Below are 23,044 nucleotides of genomic sequence, written 5' to 3' on the forward strand. Positions count from 1 at the left end.
ACTTTTGCGGTGCAAGTGTCAGGCTGGTGTCAGTTTGGTGCTTTACAAATAACAGTTTACAAGCGAACAAAACAAAATGTCATGTTTTCCCTCTGACTACACACTTAGGGGTCTATTCATGAAGCAGTGAAAAGAGTGGAGAAACAGACCATTGGAAAAGTTGGCTATGCACCAAATAAGCATCTTCTTTACATTTTATAGAAGGTACTTGATAAAGGCTTCCTTCAAAGTTGATTGGTTGCTATGGGCAACTTCCCCTCTGGTCCTTTTTTCTACTCTTTTCACTACTTCATGAATAGACCCCTTAGGGCCAAATTGAATGAATTAGCCACAATGCCGTGCCTAGTGGCTCTTCAATTCCAGCCTGCAGGTGCAATTATATGTAGATTTCTGTTCTCCTCCTCTAGAGGTTTTCTTCCTTATTAAGACTGTCGAACGCATTCACCTATAACTCCAGGTACTTATCTCAGAATCTAATGGTTAATGTGCATTAGCCGCAAATTTACCGCACAAGCAAAAGAGCTTGTATTGGACAGCTCTTGACGTGAGTCTTGAGGCTACCACCCTTTAGCTTGCGCAGTAAGATGTCCAGCATAATTGAATCCTGCCATCTAACATCTTGATTTGAGTTAACTTGCTACACAATAAAGCACTTGTCACCATTTGTTATGCACAGCTTTTTAAGTGTCTTAAGGAACCTGACACTAGAACTAGCTTTAGAAGACTATTATCTTTGACAGATCAGCATTGCTTACCTGGATCAATTCCAACAGGACCAAACAATTCAGTCAACTGAAAGGCAAATTCTGGAGGTAGAGACAATTCCAGGTAATCAAAATGTAAGGACTCCTTGGACCGTGACCTAGAGTTGTTATTTTTCATTTTGTCCTCCTCTGCAACGATATCTACAGTTTGTTCTACATCCTTGTCAACCAATGGATCTTCCTGGTGAAGGATACACGTTTTCTGGAACATATCTGGGCTAGGAACATATAATTCTTCAGTACTGTTATCTGGTGCACCAAGCTGTCCTTTTTCTAAATCAGGATCCCATGGCTTATGATCTCCAATTAGGTCAGTTACCATTTCCTTGTGAAGATTAAGACTATTACTTTCAGTTGATACTTTATTTTGATAATCAGGGGTAATATTCACTTCATTAGAAGATAACACATTGCAATTTTTAAATTCTTCTGCAACAACTAGGGGCATTTCATTTACAAATGTAATATTTTCACAAGCCTTCAGACTACTGTCTTTAAAATTGCAATCATCCATTTTCAAGATATCATAATTTAGTAAAGAACTGTCATGAATTAGCAGAGATTCGGTACTTTGTACATTGTCCTTAGATTGGCAACAGCTTACTAAATGTTTGCATTGTTCTCTCTCACTTGTAAAGTCATTTTCTGATTGGCATTCCTCATCTTTGTAGATCTTTTCGCCAGAATCCAGAAGCAAGTTTGTTGTCCATACTATATCTTTATTGCACCTTTCAAATAAATCTTTAAGAACCTCAAAAGAAAGAGACCTAAAGAGCTTGCAGAGAATATTAAGACTGTCCTCATCCCCCAGACGAATAATGTCGTCCTCTTCTACAGCTGTACTTTTATGATGCATCACTCTGTATGGTATATGCTCTTGAGCATTTAAGTTGGTTTCCAACGACTTTGACTTGAACCTACTACTTTTTCCAGTAATAACTTTTATTGGGTCAACAATATCTAAGTTTTTTCTCTCTATTCTCCATGCTAGTGCAAAATCTTGTGGCTCAGTTTGTGAGGATCTGCAGAGTCCAACACTGGCTTGCTCTATGGCTCCCAGCGATTCGCATATATGCTGTGTCTCGTTATCTTTTAATGAGCTTGAACAAGTATTTGTGAAGGTTAGGGCTAATTTGCAATGCCAACCATTGCGTTTCGTTGGACTTGACTTCATTTTAACATCTTCCTCAACACTTAAAACATCTTCATTTTTGGCAACAATTTCAGTTACCTGTGCAACTAAAGATGGCTCATTAACATCAGCTGCATCGGATTGTAGTTTTCCTTGAGCTTCCATCTCCTCGTCCGTTGAGGGGAATAATGCAAGATCGATTACTTTTTCCTCCTCATGAAGGCAACTGGTGGAGTCAACATCATTTTTAAGTTTTAAAATACTACTTTCTTTGGATGGATCATGCTCAACTGGTTTAATATCTATTTGAGCCATACTATAATCTGTGGTCTGCTCTTCTTCACTAGCTTGTTGAGCTGGGGGATCATGCATTTCACGTTTTATTTTAGTCTTCTTTTTACTCCGTGGAGCCCTCTGACTCATAGTGTGTTCTACAGGCCAGTCTCCAACAAAGCTTTGCAATTCCGGCCTTTCACTGAACTGTACCAAATCACTATTAGTACATGAAACATGTGTATCTGCAGTTGCTGCCTCTAAGCCGTCAGAATCGACAGAACAGTCAATATGGTTTGACTCCTCATCACAAATATTTAAAGCCTCTGCATACTGAACTAAATCTACACAGTTTTCATTTTTGTCATCTGCATGTCTCAGATTTTCTATAACTGGCTGCTTAAAAAGTGAAATTTCAGGACCCTCTTTCGACATTTCCAAGGCGGACGTATTTTCTGGATGAGTTACAGATGTTTCAGAAAAACAGGTTTCTTCTTCCTTCGAAGTAGGTGGTAACAAACTATCCGGCCTACAAATCAAACAGTAAAATAATTATTAGTCTATGCAAATTGTAATGTTTCATAAAATTAAACCTGGAAGCGAAAACAATAAAACATTATACCATTATAAAGGATAATAAGTGGAATGGGTTATAATAAACTAGTATACTATAAGCCCAGAAATGGTAAACTGTATAGCCGTAAGAATAACCTTAGTTTACTTTCCCCTACAGTCTCACCAGCCCTCACCATCAATGCCAGTGTGGAGCCATATGAAAAAAAGGACTATGACCATAAAAAGTAAATTCAATCCTAACACCACATCTCTTTATATGGCAACTATGCAGGGGCCCCTTGCCCCAACAGATCAATACGATTTCCCGGCAGCCGGGATGACAGCCGTCAATAAATTAAGAGCGGCATCCCGGCCGCCAGTATGTCAACAGCGGGGCAAGCACAGAGTCGAATGCAAGTTCGGTGGCTTGCTACGCTTGCCACAGGTTCTATTCCTACTCTATGAGTGTCGTGGACACCCACGAGTGGGAATAGGCCTGTTGCGCCAGTATTCCGGCAACCGGCATTGCCAGCTGTTGGGATTCCAGCGTCCGTATCCTGAACAACGGGATCCCGACAGCCGGCAAATTAAACGTATACCACCATGACAGCACAATGTTTGTGTTCGTTATTGTATCCTCCGGATGTGTAGTGTTTTTGTGCTGTTGAACTCTTTCTGAAGAAAAATAAGATTTTACTCACCGGTAAATCTATTTCTCGTAGTCCGTAGTGGATGCTGGGGACTCCGTAAGGACCATGGGGAATAGACGGGCTCTGCAGGAGACAGGGCACTCTAAGAAAGAATTAGGACTACTGGTGTGCACTGGCTCCTCCCTCTATGTCCCTCCTCCAGACCTCAGTTAAGGAAACTGTGCCCGGAAGAGCTGACAGTACAAGGAAAGGATTTTGGAATCCATGGTAAGACTCATACCAGCCACACCAATCACACCGTATAACTCGTGATACACTTACCCAGTTAACAGTAGGAACAACAACAGAGCATCAGACAACCTGATGCAAACATAACATAACCCTTATTTAAGCAATAACTATATACAAGTATTACAGAAGAAGTCCGCACTTGGGACGGGCGCCCAGCATCCACTACGGACTACGAGAAATAGATTTACCAGTGAGTAAAATCTTATTTTCTCTAACGTCCTAGTGGATGCTGGGGACTCCGTAAGGACCATGGGGATTATACCAAAGCTCCCAAATGGGCGGGAGAGTGCGGATGACTCTGCGGCACCAAATGAGCAAACACAAGGTCCTCCTCAGCCAGGGTATCAAACTTGTAGAACTTTGCAAAAGTGTTTGAACCCGACCAAGTAGCTGCTCGGCAAAGCTGTAATGCAGAGACCCCTCGGGCAGCGCCCAAGAAGAGCCCACCTTCCTTGTGGAATGGGCTTTTACGGATTTTGGAGGCGGCAATCCAGCCGCAGAATGAGCCTGCTGAATTGTGTTACAGATCCAGCGAGCAATAGTTTGCTTTGAAGCAGGAGCACCCAGCTTGTTGGATGCATACAGGATAAACAGCAAGTCAGTTTTCCTGACTCCAGCCATTCTGGCTACATAAATCTTCAAAGCCCTGACTACATCTAGCAACTTGGAATCCTCCAAGTCACGAGTAGCCGCAGGCACCACAATAGGTTGGTTCAAATGAAAAGATGACACCACCTTCGGCAGAAATTGCGGACGAGTCCGTAGTTCTGCCCTGTCCATATAGAAAACCAGATAGGGGCTTTTACATGACAAAGCCGCCAATTCTGACACACGCCTAGCCGAAGCTAAGGCCAATAGCATGACCACTTTCCACGTGAGATATTTTACCTCCACGGTCTTAAGTGGCTCAAACCAGTGAGATTTCAGGAAACTCAACACCACGTTAAGATCCCAAGGTGCCACTGGTGGCACAAAAGGGGGCTGAATATGCAGCACTCCCTTTACAAACGTCTGAACTTCAGTAAGAGAAGCCAGTTCCTTTTGAAAGAAAATGGATAGGGCCGAAATCTGGACCTTGATGGACCCTAAATTTTAAGCCCATAGTCACTCCCGACTGTAGGAAGTGAAGGAAATGGCCCAGCTGGAATACCTCTGTAGGGGCCTGCCTGGCCTCACACCAAGCAACATATTTTCGCCATATACGGTGATAATGTTTTGCTGTCACGTCCTTCCTAGCCTTTATCAGCGTAGGAATAACTTCATCCGGAATGCCTTTCTCCGCTAGGATCCGGCGTTCAATCGCCATGCCGTCAAACGCAGCCGCGGTAAGTCTTGGAACAGACGGGGCCCCTGTTGCAACAGATCCTGTCTGAGAGGCAGAGGCCATGGGTCCTCTGTGAGCATTTCTTGCAGTACCAGATACCAAGTCCTTCTTGGCCAATCCGGAACAATGAGTATTGTTCTCACTCCTCTTTTTCTTATGATTCTCAGCACCTTGGGTATGAGAGGAAGAGGAGGAAATACATAAACCGACTGGAACACCCACAGTGTCACTAGTGCGTCCACAGCTATCGCCTGAGGGTCTCTTGACCTGGCGCAATACCTTTGTAGCTTTTTGTTGAGGCGGGATGCCATCATGTCCACCTGTGGCAGTTCCCATCGATTTGTAATCTGTGTGAAGACTTCTTGATGAAGTCCCCACTCTCCTGGGTGGAGGTCGTGCCTGCTGAGGAAGTCTGCTTCCCAGTTGTCCACTCCCGGAATGAATACTGCTGACAGTGCTTGCACGTGATTCTCCGCCCAGCGCAGAATTCTGGTGGCTTCTGCCATCGCCACCCTGCTTCTTGTGCCGCCCTGGCGGTTTACATGAGCCACTGCGGTGATGTTGTCTGACTGAATCAGCACCGGTTGGTTGCGAAGCAGAGGCTCCGCTTGACTCAGGGCGTTGTATATGGCCCTTAGTTCCAGGATATTGATGTGCAGACAAGTCTCCTGACTTGGACCACAGCCCCTGGAAGTTTCTTCTCTGAGTGACTGCCCCCCACCCTCGGAGGCTTGCATCCGTGGTCACTAGGACCCAGTCCTGTATGCCGAACCTGCGGCCCTCGAGAAGGTGAGCACTCTGCAGCCACCACAGAAGAGACACCCTGGCCCTCGGGGATAGGGTGATCAGCCGATGCATCTGAAGATGCGATCCGGACCACTTGTCCAACAGATCCCACTGAAAGGTCCTCGCATGGAACCTGCCGAAGGGAATGGCTTCGTATGACGCCACCATCTTTCCCAGGACTCGCGTGCATTGATGCACCGACACCTGTTTGGTTTTAAGAGGTCTCTGACCAGAGTCACGAGCTCCTGGGCCTTCTCCTCCAGGAGAAACACCTTCTTCTGGTCTGTGTCCAGAATCATGCCCAGGAAGGGCAGTCTCGTCGTAGGAATCAGCTGTGACTCTGGAATATTCAGAATCCAGCCGTGCTGTTGTAACACCTCCCGAGAGTGTGCTACGCTGATCAGCAACTGCTCTCTGGACCTCGCCTTTATGAGGTGATCGTCCAAGTATGGGATAATTGTAACTCCTTGCTTTCGCAGAAGCACCATCATTTCTGCCATTACCTTGGTAAATATTCTCGTGCCGTGGACAGACCAAACGGCAACGTCTGGAATTGGTAATGACAGTCCTGTACCACAAATCTGAGGTACTCCTGATGAGGTGGATAAATGGGGACATGCAGGTAAGCATCCTTTATGTTCAAAGACACCATAAAATCCCCCTCTTCCAGGCTCGCAATGACCACCCTGAACGATTCCATCTTGAACTTGAACCTTTTCAGGTAAATGTTCAGGGATTTTAAATTCAATATGGGTCTGACCGAACCGTCCGGTTTCGGAACCACAAACATTGTGGAATAGTAACCCCCTTCCCTGTTGAGGGAGGGGAACCTGTACCACCACCTGCTGGAGATATAATTTGTGAATTGCCGCTAACACTACTTCCCTTTCTATGGGGGAAGCTGGCAGGGCCGATTTGAGGTAACGGTGAGGGGGATTCACTTCGAATTCCAGCTTGTATCCCTGAGACACAATCTGTACAGCCCAGGGATCCACCTGTGAGCGAACCCACTGGCGGCTGAAATTCCGGAGACGCGCCCCCACCGCTCCTGGCTCCACTTGTGGAGCCCCAGCGTCATGCGGTGGATTTAGTGGAAGCCGGGGAGAACTTCTGTTCCTGGGAACTAGCTGTATTGTGCAGCCTCTTTCCTCTACCCCTCGCAAGAAAAGACGCACATCGGACTTTCTTGCCTCTTTGCGATCGAAAGGACTGCATTTGGTAATACGGTGCATTCTTAGGTTGTGAGGGAATATATGGCAAAAAATTTGACTTCCCAGCCGTAGCTGTGGAAACTAGGTCCGAGAGACCGTCCCCAAACAATTCCTCACAATTATAAGGTAAAACCTCCATGTGCTTCTTTGAGTCGGCATCACCTGTCCATTGCCGAGTCCACAGGACCCTTCTGGCAGAAATTGACATTGCATTTATTCTAGAGCCCAGTAGGCAAATGTCTCTCTGGGCATCCCTCATATATAGGACAGCGTCTTTTATATGCCCCAGGGTCAGTAATATAGTATCCTTGTCCAAGGTATCAAGTTCCTCAGACAGAGTATCTGTCCATGCTGCTACAGCACTACACATCCAGGCCGACGCAAATGCCGGCCTCAGTAGGGTACCTGAATGTGTATAAACGGACTTCAGGATACCTTCCTGCTTCCTATCTGCAGGATCTTTTAGGGTGGCCGTATCCTGTGACGGCAGGGCCGCCTTCTTAGATAAGCGTGTCAAAGCTTTGTCTACCCTAGGGGAGGATTCCCAGCGTAACCTGTCCGTTGGCGGGAAAGGATACGCCATAAGTAACCGTTTGGAAATCTGCACTTTCCTATCAGGAGAATCCCAAGCTTTTTCACATAACTCATTTAACTCATGCGAAGGGGGAAAAGTCACTTCTTGCCTTTTTCCCCCAAACATATAAACCCTCTTGTCAGGGACAGGGTTTTCCTCTGAAATGTGCAATACATCCTTCATTGCTATAATCATGTAGCGGATGGCTTTAGCCATTTTAGACTGCAACTTTGCATCATCGCCATCGACACTGGAGTTAGAATCAGTGTCGATATCTGTGTCAACAATCTGGGATAGTGGGCGCTTCTGAGACCCTGACGGCCTCTGCGCTGTAGGATCAGGCATGGGTTGAGACCCTGACTGTCCCAAGGCTTCAGCTTTATCCAACCTTTTATGCAAGGAGTTTACATTATCATTTAACACCTTCCACATATCCATCCAATCAGGTGTCGGCGCCGTCGGCGGAGACACCACATTCATCTGCACCTGCTCTGCTTCCACATAGCCTTCCTCGTCAAACATGTCGACACAAGCGTACCGACACACCACACACAGGGGATGCTCTATTTGAGGACAGAACCCCCACAAGGCCTTTTGGAGAGACAGAGAGAGAGTATGCCAGCACACACCCCAGCGCTATATAACCCAGGAATTACACAGTAACTTAGTGTTTACCCAGTAGCTGCTGTATTAGTGATTTTGCGCTAAATTTATGTGCCCCCCTCTCTTTTTACCCTCCTTCTACCGTGATTCTGCAGGCGAGAGCCTGGGGAGCTTCCTCTCAGCGGAGCTGTGGAGAGAAAATGGCGCTGGTGAGTGCTGAGGAAGAAGCCCCGCCCCCTCAGCGGCGGGCTTCTGTCCCGCGATTTTGTGTAAAATAATGGCGGGGGCTCATGCATATATACAGTGCCCAACTGTATATATGCTCTTTATGCCAAGAGGTACTCAATTGCTGCCCAGGGCGCCCCCCCCTGCACACTACAGTGACCGGAGTGTGTGGGTTTAATGTGGGAGCAATGGCGCACAGCTGCAGTGCTGTGCGCTACCTCATATGAAGACAGGAGTCTTCTGCCGCCGATTTTGAAGTCTTCTTGCTTCTCTCGCCGGCTTCTGTCTTCTGGCTCTGCGAGGGGGACGGCGGCGCGGCTCCGGGATCGGACGACCAAGGGTGAGTTCCTGTGTTCGATCCCTCTGGAGCTAATGGTGTCCAGTAGCCTAAGAAGCATGACCTATCCGCAGTTAGTAGGTCTGCTTCTCTCCCCTCAGTCCCACGTAGCAGAGAGTCTGTTGCCAGCAGATCTCTCTGAAAATAAAAAATCCTAACAAAATACTTTCTTATTAGCAAGCTCAAGCGAGCTCACTAAAGTGCACCCAGCTCTGTCCGGGCACAGATTCTAACTGAGGTCTGGAGGAGGGACATAGAGGGAGGAGCCAGTGCACACCAGTAGTCCTAATTCTTTCTTAGAGTGCCCTGTCTCCTGCGGAGCCCGTCTATTCCCCATGGTCCTTACGGAGTCCCCAGCATCCACTAGGACGTTAGAGAAACATTTAATAAAAATACACAATTTAAAAAAACCAAGACAAAAAAAAAACAAAAAAACAAACAAACAGTAAATCCAACCCATGTTTAAGTGAAAAGAACAGGATATGTTGGATTCTTACAGATTACGCTCCTTATTGGTACAGGTTGGGTATCCCTTATCCAAAATCACACATTTTTGGTTCCCCTACTAAGATAATGACACTTATATATGTATATTATATATCTATATATACACATAATAATAAGATTTTACTTACCGATAAATCTATTTCTCATAGTCCGTAGTGGATGCTGGGACTCCGTAAGGACCATGGGGAATAGCGGCTCCGCAGGAGACAGGGCACAAGAATAAAAGCTTTAGGATCAGGTGGTGTGCACTGGCTCCTCCCCCTATGACCCTCCTCCAAGCCTCAGTTAGGATACTGTGCCCGGACGAGCGTACATAATAAGGAAGGATATTGAATCCCGGGTAAGACTCATACCAGCCACACCAATCACACCGTACAACTCGTGATCTGAACCCAGTTAACAGTATGATAACAACGAAGGAGCCTCTGAAAAGATGGCTCACAACAACAATAACCCGATTTTGTTAACAATAACTATGTACAAGTATTGCAGACAATCCGCACTTGGGATGGGCGCCCAGCATCCACTACGGACTATGAGAAATAGATTTATCGGTAAGTAAAATCTTATTTTCTCTGACGTCCTAGTGGATGCTGGGACTCCGTAAGGACCATGGGGATTATACCAAAGCTCCCAAACGGGCGGGAGAGTGCGGATGACTCTGCAGCACCGAATGAGAGAACTCCAGGTCCTCCTCAGCCAGGGTATCAAATTTGTAGAATTTAGCAAACGTGTTTGCCCCTGACCAAGTAGCTGCTCGGCAAAGTTGTAAAGCCGAGACCCCTCGGGCAGCCGCCCAAGATGAGCCCACTTTCCTTGTGGAATGGGCTTTTACCGATTTAGGCTGTGGCAGGCCTGCCACAGAATGTGCAAGTTGAATTGTACTACAAATCCAACGAGCAATAGTCTGCTTAGAAGCAGGAGCACCCAGCTTGTTGGGTGCATACAGGATAAACAGCGAGTCAGACTTTCTGACTCCAGCCGTCCTGGAAACATATTTTCAGGGCCCTGACAACGTCAAGTAACTTGGAGTCCTCCAAGTCCCTAGTAGCCGCAGGCACCACAATAGGTTGGTTCATGTGAAAAGCAGAAACCACCTTAGGGAGAAATTGAGGACGAGTCCTCAATTCTGCCCTGTCAGAATGAAAAATTAAGTAAGGGCTTTTATATGATAAAGCCGCCAATTCTGACACACGCCTGGCTGAAGCCAGGGCTAACAGCATCGTCACCTTCCATGTGAGATATTTTAAGTCCACAGTGGTGAGAGGTTCAAACCAACGTGACTTAAGGAACCTCAAAACAACATTGAGATCCCAAGGTGCCACTGGAGGCACAAAAGGAGGTTGTATATGCAGTACCCCTTTTACAAATGTCTGAACTTCAGGTACTGAAGCCAGTTCTTTCTGGAAGAAAATCGACAGGGCCGAAATTTGAACCTTAATGGACCCTAATTTTAGGCCCATAGATAGTCCTGTTTGCAGGAAATGGAGGAAACGACCCAGTTGAAATTCCTCTGTAGGGGCCTTCTTGGCCTCACACCACGCAACATATTTTCGCCAAATGCGGTGATAATGTTTTGCGGTTACATCCTTTCTGGCTTTGACCAGGGTAGGGATGACTTCATCTGGAATGCCTTTTTCCTTCAGGATCCGGCGTTCAACCGCCATGCCGTCAAACACAGCCGCGGTAAGTCTTGGAACAGACAAGGCCCCTGCTGGAGCAGGTCCTTTCTTAGAGGTAGAGGCCACGGGTCTTCCGTGAGCATCTCCTGAAGTTCCGGGTACCAAGTCCTTCTTGGCCAATCCGGAACCACGAGTATCGTTCTTACTCCTCTCCTTCTTATGATTCTCAGTACTTTTGGTATGCGAGGCAGAGGAGGGAACACATACACTGACTGGTACACCCACGGTGTCACCAGAGCGTCCACCGCTATTGCCTGAGGGTCCCTTGACCTGGCGCACTATCTGTCTAATTTTTTGTTTAGACGTGACGCCATCATGTCCACCTTTGGTTTTTCCCAACGGTTTACAATCAGGTGGAAGACTTCTGGGTGAAGTCCCCACTCTCCCGGGTGAAGGTCGTGTCTGCTGAGGAAGTCTGCTTCCCAGTTGTCCACTCCCGGAATGAACACTGCTGACAGAGCTATCACATGATTTTCCGCCCAGCGAAGAATCCTTGCAGCCTCTGCCATTGCCCTCCTGCTTCTCGTGCCGCCCTGTCTGTTTACGTGGGCGACTGACGTGATGTTGTCCGATTGGATCAATACCGCCTGACCCTGAAGCAGGGGTTTCGCTTGACTTAGGGCATTGTAAATGGCCCGTAGTTCCAGAATGTTTATATGAAGAGATGTTTCCATTATATTATGTTCCAGTATATTTATGTGAAGTGAAGTCTCCAGGCTTGACCACACTCCCTGGAAGATTTTTCCCTGTGTGACTGCTCCCCAGCCTCTCAGGCTTGCATCCGTGGTCACCAGGATCCAATCCTGAATGCCGAATCTGCGGCCCTCTAGAAGATGAGCACTCTGCAACCACCACAGGAGAGACACCCTTGTCTTTGGTGACAGGGTTATCCGCTGCTGCATCTGAAGATGCGAACCGGACCATTTGTCCAGTAGATCCCACTGAAACGTTCTTGCATGGAATCTTCCGAATGGAATTGCTTCGTAAGAAGCCACCATTTTTCCCAGGACCCTCGTGCACTGATGCACTGACACCTGGGCTGGTTTTAGGAGGTTCCTGACTAGCTCGGATAACTTCTTGGCCTTCTCCTCCGGGAGAAAAACCTTCTTCTGGACTGTGTCCAGAATCATTCCTAGGAACAGAAGACGTGTCGTTGGAATCAGCTGCGATTTTGGAATATTTAGGATCCACCCGTGCTGACGTAACACTATCTGAGATAGTGCTACTCCGACTTCTAACTGTTCCCTGGACCTTGCCCTTATCAGGAGATCGTCCAAGTAAGGGATAATTAATACGCCTTTTCTTCGAAGAAGAATCATCATTTCGGCCATTACCTTGGTAAAGACCCGAGGTGCCGTGGACAACCCAAACGGCAGCGTCTGAAACTGATAATGACAGTCTTGTACTACAAACCTGAGATACCCTTGGTGAGAAGGGTAGATTGGGACGTGGAGATAAGCATCTTTGATGTCCAGAGACACCATATAGTCCCCTTCTTCCAGGTTCGCTATCACCGCTCTGAGTGATTCCATCTTGAATTTGAACCTTTTTATGTAAGTGTTCAAGGATTTCAGATTTAAAATTGGTCTCACCGAGCCGTCCGGCTTCGGTACCACAAACAGCGTGGAATAATACCCCTTTCCTTGTTGTAGGAGGGGTACCTTGATTATCACCTGCTGGGAATACAGCTTGTGAATGGCTTCCAGAACTGCCTCCCTGTCGGAGGGAGACTTTGGCAGAGCAGACTTCAGGAACCGGCGAGGGGGAAACGCCTCGAATTCCAGTTTGTACCCCTGCGATACTACCTGTAGAATCCAGGGATCCACTTGCGAGTGAGCCCACTGCGCGTTGAAATTCTTGAGACGGGCCCCCACCAAGCCTGAGTCTGCTTGTAAAGCCCCAGCGTCATGCTGAAGACTTGGCAGAAGCAGGGGAAGGCTTCTGATCCTGGGAAGCGGCTGCATGGTGCAGTCTTTTTCCCCTTCCTCTGCCCCGGGGCAGAAAGGAATGGCCTTTTGCTCGCTTGTATTTATGGGAACGAAAGGACTGAGTTTGAAAAGACGGTGTCTTTTTCTGTTGATGTGAAGTGACCTGGGGTAAGAAGGTGGACTTTCCAGCCGTTGCCGTGGCCACCAGGTCCGAAAGACCAGCCCCAAATAACTCCTCCCCTTTATACGGCAATACTTCCATATGTCGTTTGGAATCCGCATCCCCTGACCACTGACGCGTCCATAACGTTCTTCTGGCAGAGATGGACATAGCACTTACTCTTGATGCCAGGGTGCAAATATCCCTCTGTGCATCACGCATATATAGTAATGCATCCTTCAAATGCTCTATAGTTAACAATATATTGTCCCTATCCAGGGTATCAATATTTTCAGTCAGGGAATCCGACCACGCGACTCCAGCACTGCACATCCAGGCTGAAGCGATTGCTGGTCGCAGTATAACACCAGTATGTGTGTATATACTTTTTAGGATATTTTCCAGCCTTCTATCAGCTGGTTCTTTGAGGGTGGCCGTATCAGGAGACGGTAACGCTACTTGTTTAGATAAACGTGTGAGCGCCTTATCTACCCTAGGGGGTGTTTCCCAACGTGTCCTAACCTCTGATGGGAAAGGATATAGTGCCAATAATTTATTAGAAATTAGCAGTTTTTTGTCGGGAGAAACCCACGCTTTATCACATACCTCATTCAATTCATCTGACTCAGGAAAAACTATTGGTAGTTTTTTCACCCCCCACATAATACCCTTCTTAGTGGTATTTGTAGTGTCAGAAATGTGCAATGCTTCCTTCATTGCCGTGATCATGTAACGTGTGGCCCTACTGGACATTACGTTCGACTCATCACCGTCGACACTAGACTCCGTATCTGTGTCTGGGTCTGTGTCGACCCACTGAGGTAACGGGCGTTTTAGGGCCCCTGACGGTGTCTGAGACGCCTGGACAGGCACTAATTGATTTGCTGGCTGTCTCATGTCGTCAACAGTTTTTTGCAAAGTGTTGACATTATCACTTAATTGTTTGAACACGATCATCCAGTCAGGTGTCGACTCCCTAGGGGGTGACATCACTAACGCAGGCAATTGCTCCGCCTCCACATCATTTTCCTCCTCATACATGTCGACACACACGTACCGACACACAGCACACACACCGGGAATGCTCTGATAGAGGACAGGACCCCACGAGCCCTTTGGAGAGACAGAGGGAGAGTCTGCCAGCACACACCCAGCGCTATATATATATATACAGGGATAACCTTATATAAGTGTTATTCCCTTATAGCTGCTGTTTATATTGTCATTTGCTGCCAATAGTGCCCCCCCTTCTCTTTTTTACCCTGATTCTGAAGCAGGACTGCAGGGGAGAGTCAGGGAGCCGTCCTTCCAGCGGAACTGTGAGGGAAAATGGCGCTTGTGTGCTGAGGAGATAGGCTCCGCCCCTTCACGACGTCCTTATCTCCCGCTTTTTTGTGTAAAAATGGCAGGGGTTAAAATACATCCATATAGCCCAGGAGCTATATGTGATGTATTCTTTTGCCACCTAAGGTATTATCATTTATATTGCGTCTCAGGGCGCTCCCCCCCAAGCGCCCTGCACCCTCAGTGACCGGAGTGCGAAGTGTGCTGAGAGCAATGGCGCACAGCTGCGGTGCTGTGCGCTACCTTAGTCTGAAGACAGGATTGTCTTCTGCCGCCGATTTCACCGGACCTCTTCGTCTCTTCTGGCTCTGTAAGGGGGACGGCGGCGCGGCTCCGGTGACCCATCCAGGCTGTACCTGTGATCGTCCCTCTGGAGCTAATGTCCAGTAGCCTAAGAAGCCCAATCCACTCTGCACGCAGGTGAGTTCGCTTCTTCTCCCCTTAGTCCCACGATGCAGTGAGCCTGTTGCCAGCAGGACTCACTGAAAATAAAAAAACCTAAATTAAACTTTTATTCTAAGCAGCTCAGGAGAGCCACCTAGCCTGCACCCTTCTCGTTCGGGCACAAAAATCTAACTGAGGCTTGGAGGAGGGTCATAGGGGGAGGAGCCAGTGCACACCACCTGATCCTAAAGCTTTTATTCTTGTGCCCTGTCTCCTGCGGAGCCGCTATTCCCCATGGTCCTTACGGAGTCCCAGCATCCACTAGGACGTCAGAGAAATATAATATATATGTCATTATCTCAGTAGGGGACACAAAAATGTGGGATTTTGAATTTTGGATAAGGGATACTTAACCTGTACTGTGAAATTTAGAACTCTGCAGTTTTAGACATCGTGTGTCTAGGAGAGTTAAAATAAATAAGAATTTACTCACCGGTAATTCTATTTCTCGTAGTCCATAGTGGATGCTGGGAACTCCGTAAGGACCATGGGGAATAGCGGGCTCCGAAGGAGGCTGGGCACTCTAGAAAGATTTAGGACTACCTGGTGTGCACTGGCTCCTCCCACTATGACCCTCCTCCAAGCCTCAGTTAGGACACCGTGCCCGGACGAGCAGACATAATAAGGAAGGATTTAGAATCCCGGGTAAGACTCTTACCAGCCACACCAATCACACCGTACAACTCGTGATACAATATCCAGTTTGACAGTATGAAAACAACTGAGCCTCTCAACCGATGGCTCAACAATAACCCTTTTGTTAACAATAACTATTTACAAGTATTGCAGACAATCCGCACTTGGGATGGGCGCCCAGCATCCACTACGGACTACGAGAAATAGAATTACCGGTGAGTAAATTCTTACTTTCTCTAACGTCCTAGTGGATGCTGGGAACTCCGTAAGGACCATGGGGATTATACCAAAGCTCCCAAACGGGCGGGAGAGTGCGGATGACTCTGTAGCACCGAATGAGAGAACTCCAGGTCCTCCTCAGCCAGGGTATCAAATTTGTAGAATTTTGCAAACGTATTTGCCCCTGACCAAGTAGCTGCTCGGCAAAGTTGTAAAGCCGAGACCCCTCGGGCAGCCGCCCAAGATGAGCCCACCTTCCTTGTGGAATGGGCCTTTACAGATTTTGGCTGTGGCATGCCTGCCACAGAATGTGCAAGCTGAATTGTACTACAAATCCAGCGAGCAATAGACTGCTTAGAAGCAGGAGCACCCAGCTTGTTGGGTGCATACAGGATAAACAGCGAGTCAGATTTTCTGACTCCAGCCGTCATGGAAACATATATTTTCAGGGCCCTGACAACGTCTAGCAACTTGGAGTCCTCCAATTCACTAGTAGCCGCCGGCACCACAATAGGCTGGTTCAGGTGAAACGCTGACACCACCTTAGGGAGAAATTGGGGACGAGTCCTCAACTCTGCCCTATCCATATGGAAAATCAGATAAGGGCTTTTACATGATAAAGCCGCCAATTCTGACACTCGCCTGGCTGAAGCCAAGGCTAATAACATGACCACTTTCCACGTGAGATATTTCAGATCCACGGTTTTTAGTGGCTCAAACCAATGTGATTTTAAGAAACTCAACATCATGTTGAGATCCCAAGGTGCCACTGGAGGCACAAACGGGGGCTGAATATGCAGCACTCCTTTTACAAAAGTCTGAACTTCAGGTACTGAAGCTAGTTCTTTTTGAAAGAAAATCGACAGAGCCGAGATCTGTACTTTAATGGAGCCTAGTTTTAGGCCCATATCCACTCCTGCTTGCAGGAAATGCAGAAATCGACCTAGTTGAAATTCCTCTGTTGGGGCCTTATTGGCCTCGCACCATGCAACATATTTTCGCCATATGCGGTGATAATGCGTTGCCGTAACATCTTTCCTGGCCTTAATAAGCGTAGGAATGACTTCTTCCGGAATATCCTTTTCCTTTAGGATCCGGTGTTCAACCGCCATGCCGTCAAACGCAGCCGCGGTAAGTCTTGGAACAGACAGGGCCCCTGCTGTATCAGGTCCTGTCTGAGCGGTAGAGGCCACGGGTCCTCTGAGAGCATCTCTTGAAGTTCCGGGTACCACGCTCGTCTTGGCCAATCCGGAACCACGAGAATTGTGTTTACTCCTCGCTTTCTTATTATTCTCAATACCTTTGGAATGAGAGGCAGAGGAGGGAACACATAAACCGACTGGTACACCCACGGTGTCACTAGAGCGTCCACAGCTATCGCCTGAGGGTCCCTTGACCTGGCGCAATATTTTTTTTAACTTTTTGTTGAGACGGGACGCCATCATGTCCACCTGTGGTTTTTCCCAACGGTTTACCAGCATCTGGAAGACTTCTAGGTTAAGTCCCCACTCCCCCGGGTGGAGGTCGTGTCTGCTGAGGAAGTCTGCTTCCCAGTTGTCCACTCCCGGAATGAACACTGCTGACAGTGCTAGTACATGATTCTCCGCCCATCGGAGAATTTTTGTGGCTTCTGCCATCGCCATCCTGCTTCTTGTGCCGCCCTGTCGATTTACATGGGCGACTGCCGTGATGTTGTCTGACTGGATCAGCACCGGCTGGTGTAGGAGCAGGGATTTTGCTTGATTTAGGGCATTGTAGATGGCCCTTAGTTCCAGAATATTTATGTGAAGGGAAGTCTCCTGACTCGACCATAGTCCTTGGAAGTTTCTTCCCTGTGTGACTGCCCCCCAGCCTCGAAGGCTGGCATCCGTGGTCACCAGGACCCAGTCCTGTATGCCGAACCTGCGGCCCTCTAGAAGATGAGCACTCTGCAGCCACCACAGTAGAGACACCCTGGTTCTTGGAGACAGGGTTATTAAGCGATGCATCTGAAGATGCGATCCGGACCACTGGTCCAACAGGTCCCACTGAAAGATTCTGGCATGGAACCTGCCGAAGGGAATTGCTTCGTAAGAAGCCACCATCTTTCCCAGGACCCGCGTGCAGTGATGCACTGATACCTGTTTTAGTTTCAGGAGGTCTCTGACTAGAGATGACAACTCCCTGGCTTTCTCCTCCGGGAGAAACACTTTTCTCTGGACTGTATCCAGAATCATACCCAGGAACAGTAGCCGTGTCGTCGGAACCAGCTGTGACTTTGGGATATTCAGAATCCAGCCGTGCTGGTGCAGCACTTCCTGGGATAGTGCTACTCCCACCAACAACTGTTCCTTGGACCTCGCTTTTATTAGGAGATCGTCCAAGTACGGGATAATTAAAACTCCCTTTCTTCGAAGGAGTATCATCATTTCCGCCATAACCTTGGTAAATACCCTCGGTGCCGTGGACAGTCCAAACGGCAGCGTCTGGAATTGGTAATGGCAATCCTGTACCACAAATCTGAGGTACTCCTGGTGAGGATGGTAAATGGGGACATGCAAGTAAGCATCCTTGATGTCCAGGGATACCATGTAATCCCCCTCGTCCAGGCTTGCAATAACCGCACTGAGCGATTCCATCTTGAACTTGAATTTCTTTATGTATGTGTTCAAGGATTTCAAATTTAGAATGGGTCTCACCGAACCGTCCGGTTTCGGTACCACAAATAGTGTGGAATAATAACCCCGGCCTTGTTGAAGTAGGGGTACCTTGATTATCACCTGCTGAGAATACAGCTTGTGAATTGCCGTTAGCACCGCCTCCCTGTCTGAGGGAGCAATTGGCAAGGCAGATTTTAGGAACCGGTGGGGTGGGGACGCCTCGAATTCCAGCTTGTACCCCTGAGATACTATTTGCAGGATCCAGGGATCCACCTGTGAGCGAACCCACTGATCCCCCACCGTACCTGGCTCCGCCTGTGGAGCCCCACCGTCATGCGGCGGACTTGGAAGAAGAAGCGGGGGAGGACTTTTGCTCCTGGGAACCTGCTGTTTGTTGCAGCCTTTTTCCCCTACCTCTGCCTCTGGACAGAAAAGACCCGCCTTTTCCACGCCTGTTTTTCTGGGTCCGAAAGGACTGAACCTGATAAAACGGCGCCTTCTTAGGCTGTGAGGGGACATGGGGTAAAAATGCTGACTTCCCAGACGTTGCTGTGGAAACTAGGTCCGAGAGACCATCCCCAAATAATTCCTCACCCTTATATGGCAACACTTCCATGTGCTTTTTAGAATCTGCATCTCCTGTCCACTGGCGAGTCCATAAGCCTCTCCTAGCAGAAATGGACAATGCACTTACTTTAGATGCCAGTCGGCAGATTTCCCTCTGTGCATCTCACATATATAAGACTGAGTCTTTTATATGGTCTATGGTTAACAGGATCGTGTCTCTGTCTAATGTGTCAATATTTTCTGACAGTTTATCTGACCAAGCAGCGGCAGCACTGCACATCCAAGCTGACGCAATAGCTGGCCTAAGTATAATGCCTGTGTGTGTATATACAGACTTCAGGATCGCCTCCTGCTTTCTATCAGCAGGTTCCTTGAGGGCGGCCGTATCCGGAGACGGTAGTGCCACCTTTTTAGACAAACGTGTGAGCGCTTTATCCACTCTAGGGGGTGTTTCCCAACGTGACCTATCCTCTGGCGGGAAAGGGAACGCCATTAGTACCTTCTTAGGAATTACCAATTTTTTATCAGGGAAAGCCCACGCTTCTTCACACACTTCATTTAATTCATCTGATGGGGGAAAAACTACGGGTAGTTTTTTCTCTCCAAACATAATACCCTTTTTAGTGGTACCAGTAGTTATATCAGAAATGTTTAACACCTCTTTCATTGCCTCAATCATACAGTGAATGGCCTTAGTGGGCATCAGGTTTGACTCATCGTCGTCGACACTGGTGTCAGTATCAGTGTCGACATCTGGGTCTGCTTGAGGTAGCGGGCATTTTAGAGCCCCTGACGACCCATGCGACGCCTGGGCAGGCACGAGCTGAGAAGTCGGCTGTCCCACATTTGGCATGTCGTCGATTTTCTTATATAAGGAGTCTATACGTGCACTCATTACTTTCCATAAGCCCATCCACTCAGGTGTCTGCCCCGCAGGGGGTGACATCCCTTCTAAAGACATCTGCTCCGCCTCCACATCATTATCCTCATCAAACATGTCGACACAGCCGTACCGACACACCGCACACACACAAGGAATGCTCCGAATGAGGACAGGACCCACAAAAGCCCTTTGGGGGGACAGAGTGAGAGTATGCCAGCACACACCAGAGCGCTATATAATGCAGGGACTAACTGAGTTATGTCCCCTATAGCTGCTTTTTATATTATATATGTATTGCGCCCAAATTTAGTGCCCCCCCTCTCTGTTTTTACCCTGTTCTGAAGTGTAGACTGCAGGGGAGAGCCAGGTAGCTTCCTTCCAGCGGATCTGTGAAGGAGAAATGGCGCCAGTGTGTCTGAGGGAGATAGCTCCGCCCCTTTTCCGCGGCCTATTCTCCCGCTTTTTTCTGGATTCTGGCAGGGGTATTTACCACATATATAGCCTCTAGGGCTATATATTGTGGTATTTTTGCCAGCCAAGGTGTTTTTATTGCAGCTCAGGGCGCCCCCCCCAAGCGCCCTGCACCCTCAGTGACCGGAGTGTGAAGTGTGCATGAGGAGCAATGGCGCACAGCTGCAGTGCTGTGCGCTACCTTGGTGAAGACTGATGTCTTCTGCCGCCGATTTTCCGGACCTCTTCTTGCTTCTGGCTCTGTAAGGGGGACGGCGGCGCGGCTCCGGGACCGAACACCAAGGACTGGGCCTGCGGTCGATCCCTCTGGAGCTAATGGTGTCCAGTAGCCTAAGAAGCCCAATCCGGCTGCAAGCAGGCGAGTTCGCTTCTTCTCCCCTTAGTCCCTCGCTGCAGTGAGCCTGTTGCCAGCAGGTCTCACTGAAAATAAAAAACCTAAAACTATACTTTCTTTCTAAGGGCTCAGGAGAGCCCCTAGTGTGCATCCAACCTCGGCCGGGCACGAAATCTAACTGAGGCTTGGAGGAGGGTCATAGTGGGAGGAGCCAGTGCACACCAGGTAGTCCTAAATCTTTCTAGAGTGCCCAGCCTCCTTCGGAGCCCGCTATTCCCCATGGTCCTTACGGAGTTCCCAGCATCCACTAGGACGTTAGAGAAAAATACATTTTATATATATATATATATATATATATATCCAAAAAGAGTACAGGCACTCACCACTTCCTTGATGATGAAAAATGTATTACAACTCACAGGTGTATCTCACATAGAGACAGTCAACAGCATGTCAGCAAAAGATGTCGACGTTTCGGCTCCATCTGAGCCTTTTTCAAGACAGATAGAATCACATCAGGTTCACACCCAGCAGCCCGTGGGTCAGGTTCCATTGCATTTTGAACATTGGAAGACAAAGGCCCCCTATGATCTGCTGTTATACACCAGACTTCTGGTACGCATATTACTTATAGAGGCAATTAATGTGTTGGAACAACAATATTGCACCATGAGAGGTGTTTTGTATGCTTACTTGTAGACCCTTTATGAAGCAAGCAACAGATTGAAGATCGGAATTAACAGTTGTTGATGTGCATGACTGAAAACCCCTCATCTGGTACGCAGAATACCTTTATGAGCATTGTCGTATTATATAGTTGAGTGTAAACATACTGCACCATTAGGCGCTTGTCCTTCAATCTTTTTTTTCTAGATTCCATTTCCACTAATACCTAGTGGCCCTCTGAAGAACTGAGCTGCCATCCATAGGTCCCCCTGTGGAGTCTTGGTGCGAATATCGACAGGTTACAAAGAAAGACTTCTCATTGTATACTGACTGTAGACAAAGGGAAAGTAGCGCATTGATACATACATACATACAGGTTGAGTATCCCATATCCAAATATTCCGAAATACGGACTATTCCGAAATACGGACTTTTTTGAGTGAGAGTGAGATAGTGAAACCTTTGTTTTCTGATGGCTCAATGTACACAAACTTTGTTTAATACACAAAGTTATTAAAAATATTGTATTAAATGACCTTCAGGCTGTGTGTATAAGGTGTATATGAAACATAAATGAATTGTGTGAATGTAGACACACTTTGTTCACTGCAGAAAGTCACAAAAAATATTGGTTAAAATTACCTTCCGGCTGTGTGTATAAGGTGTATATGTAACATAAATGCATTCTGTGCTTAGATTTAGGTCCCATCACCATGATATCTCATTATGGTATGCAATTATTCCAAAATACGGAAAAATCCGATATCCAAAATACCTCTGGTCCCAAGCATTTTGGATAAGGGATACTCAACCTGTATATATATATATATATATATATATATATATATATTCCATAGACAAAAAACCTTACGGTTTCACATGTCCCATTAAGGCTTCTTAGACATGATCGAAATTTCAGAAACCTGTTGTAACTCTTCCACTCAAACTCCAAAAAGCAATGAAATTCCGATCATTAAGGCTGACACCTTAATGGACGTGTTCCTTGCGCAATACAGATATGGTATGCCATCACAGCCTGTGGGTAAGTGCAGATTCAGCACTCTCACAGAGTGACATTGCTGTCACTCACACAATGGTGGAGCTGCTAATTCACAGATTTGTGTGCTCATTGGAATACACACATGCAGTCTATGCAACTGAAGGTCTGAGCAGTTATGTGGTGCTCCCATCCCACACAGTCCTCACAACCATCCCATTCAGTCACAACAATCCCACCTTGTTACAACATCCTTCTAACTCCATACATCCATCTCATTTAGAATACACATTTAGCTCCCTCAAACATCTTGGTTAATTGCTAAAACTATAATACCACATCTACGGTCTATGCATCTACACTTACTTCCCCTACACCCCCATGCTGCTCTGTCTTCCCCAATCCCTACTGCTGTGTTCTCCCATCTGTGCTAGTCTGTACTAATTTATCTGTACCATCTGCCTTTCCCCACCTGTGCCTTGTCTGTACCACCGTTTCCTTCTCTCTGTGCTGCTCAGTGCTGCTCAGTTGATTGTAGATGTGCCAAATTTAGCACATCTACAATCATTTACTCTGACATGCAATGTGACGCCCAGCACAGGGCTAGTCCGCCCAGCATGTCAGGCCCTCCCCTCCCCCCGCTGCGCTCCCGGGTACGCACGCACAGTGCAGCCATTGTGCATTCGCACCCCACAAACTAATTCAGACTGCAATCGCTGCAGTCTGAATTATCCCCTGTGTTTCTTTGTCCCCCCCATTAGTGCTGCTTAGTCTTCCCTCTAGCCACACACTTTTGTTCCCCCATCCACAATGCTGTCTCCTCCCTCCAACCAACAACACTC

At 47.5% G+C, this 23,044-nt stretch overlaps 1 protein-coding gene across 8 annotated transcripts in view; it reads right to left on the reverse strand.

Annotated features, from left to right (window-relative positions):
* N4BP2 (NEDD4 binding protein 2) overlaps nucleotides 1-23,044 on the reverse strand; it is a 272,998-nt gene that overhangs the window by 67,846 nt on the left and 182,108 nt on the right. For all 8 annotated transcript variants that reach the window (XM_063921079.1, XM_063921086.1, XM_063921072.1 and 5 more), the window contains exon 8: nucleotides 756-2,698. In XM_063921079.1, the coding sequence (XP_063777149.1) occupies nucleotides 756-2,698 (1,943 nt within the window). The remainder of the gene's footprint in view (nucleotides 1-755; nucleotides 2,699-23,044) is intronic.

This window comes from Pseudophryne corroboree, chromosome 1 (genome assembly GCF_028390025.1).
Source record: "Pseudophryne corroboree isolate aPseCor3 chromosome 1, aPseCor3.hap2, whole genome shotgun sequence".
NCBI lineage: Eukaryota > Metazoa > Chordata > Amphibia > Anura > Myobatrachidae > Pseudophryne > Pseudophryne corroboree.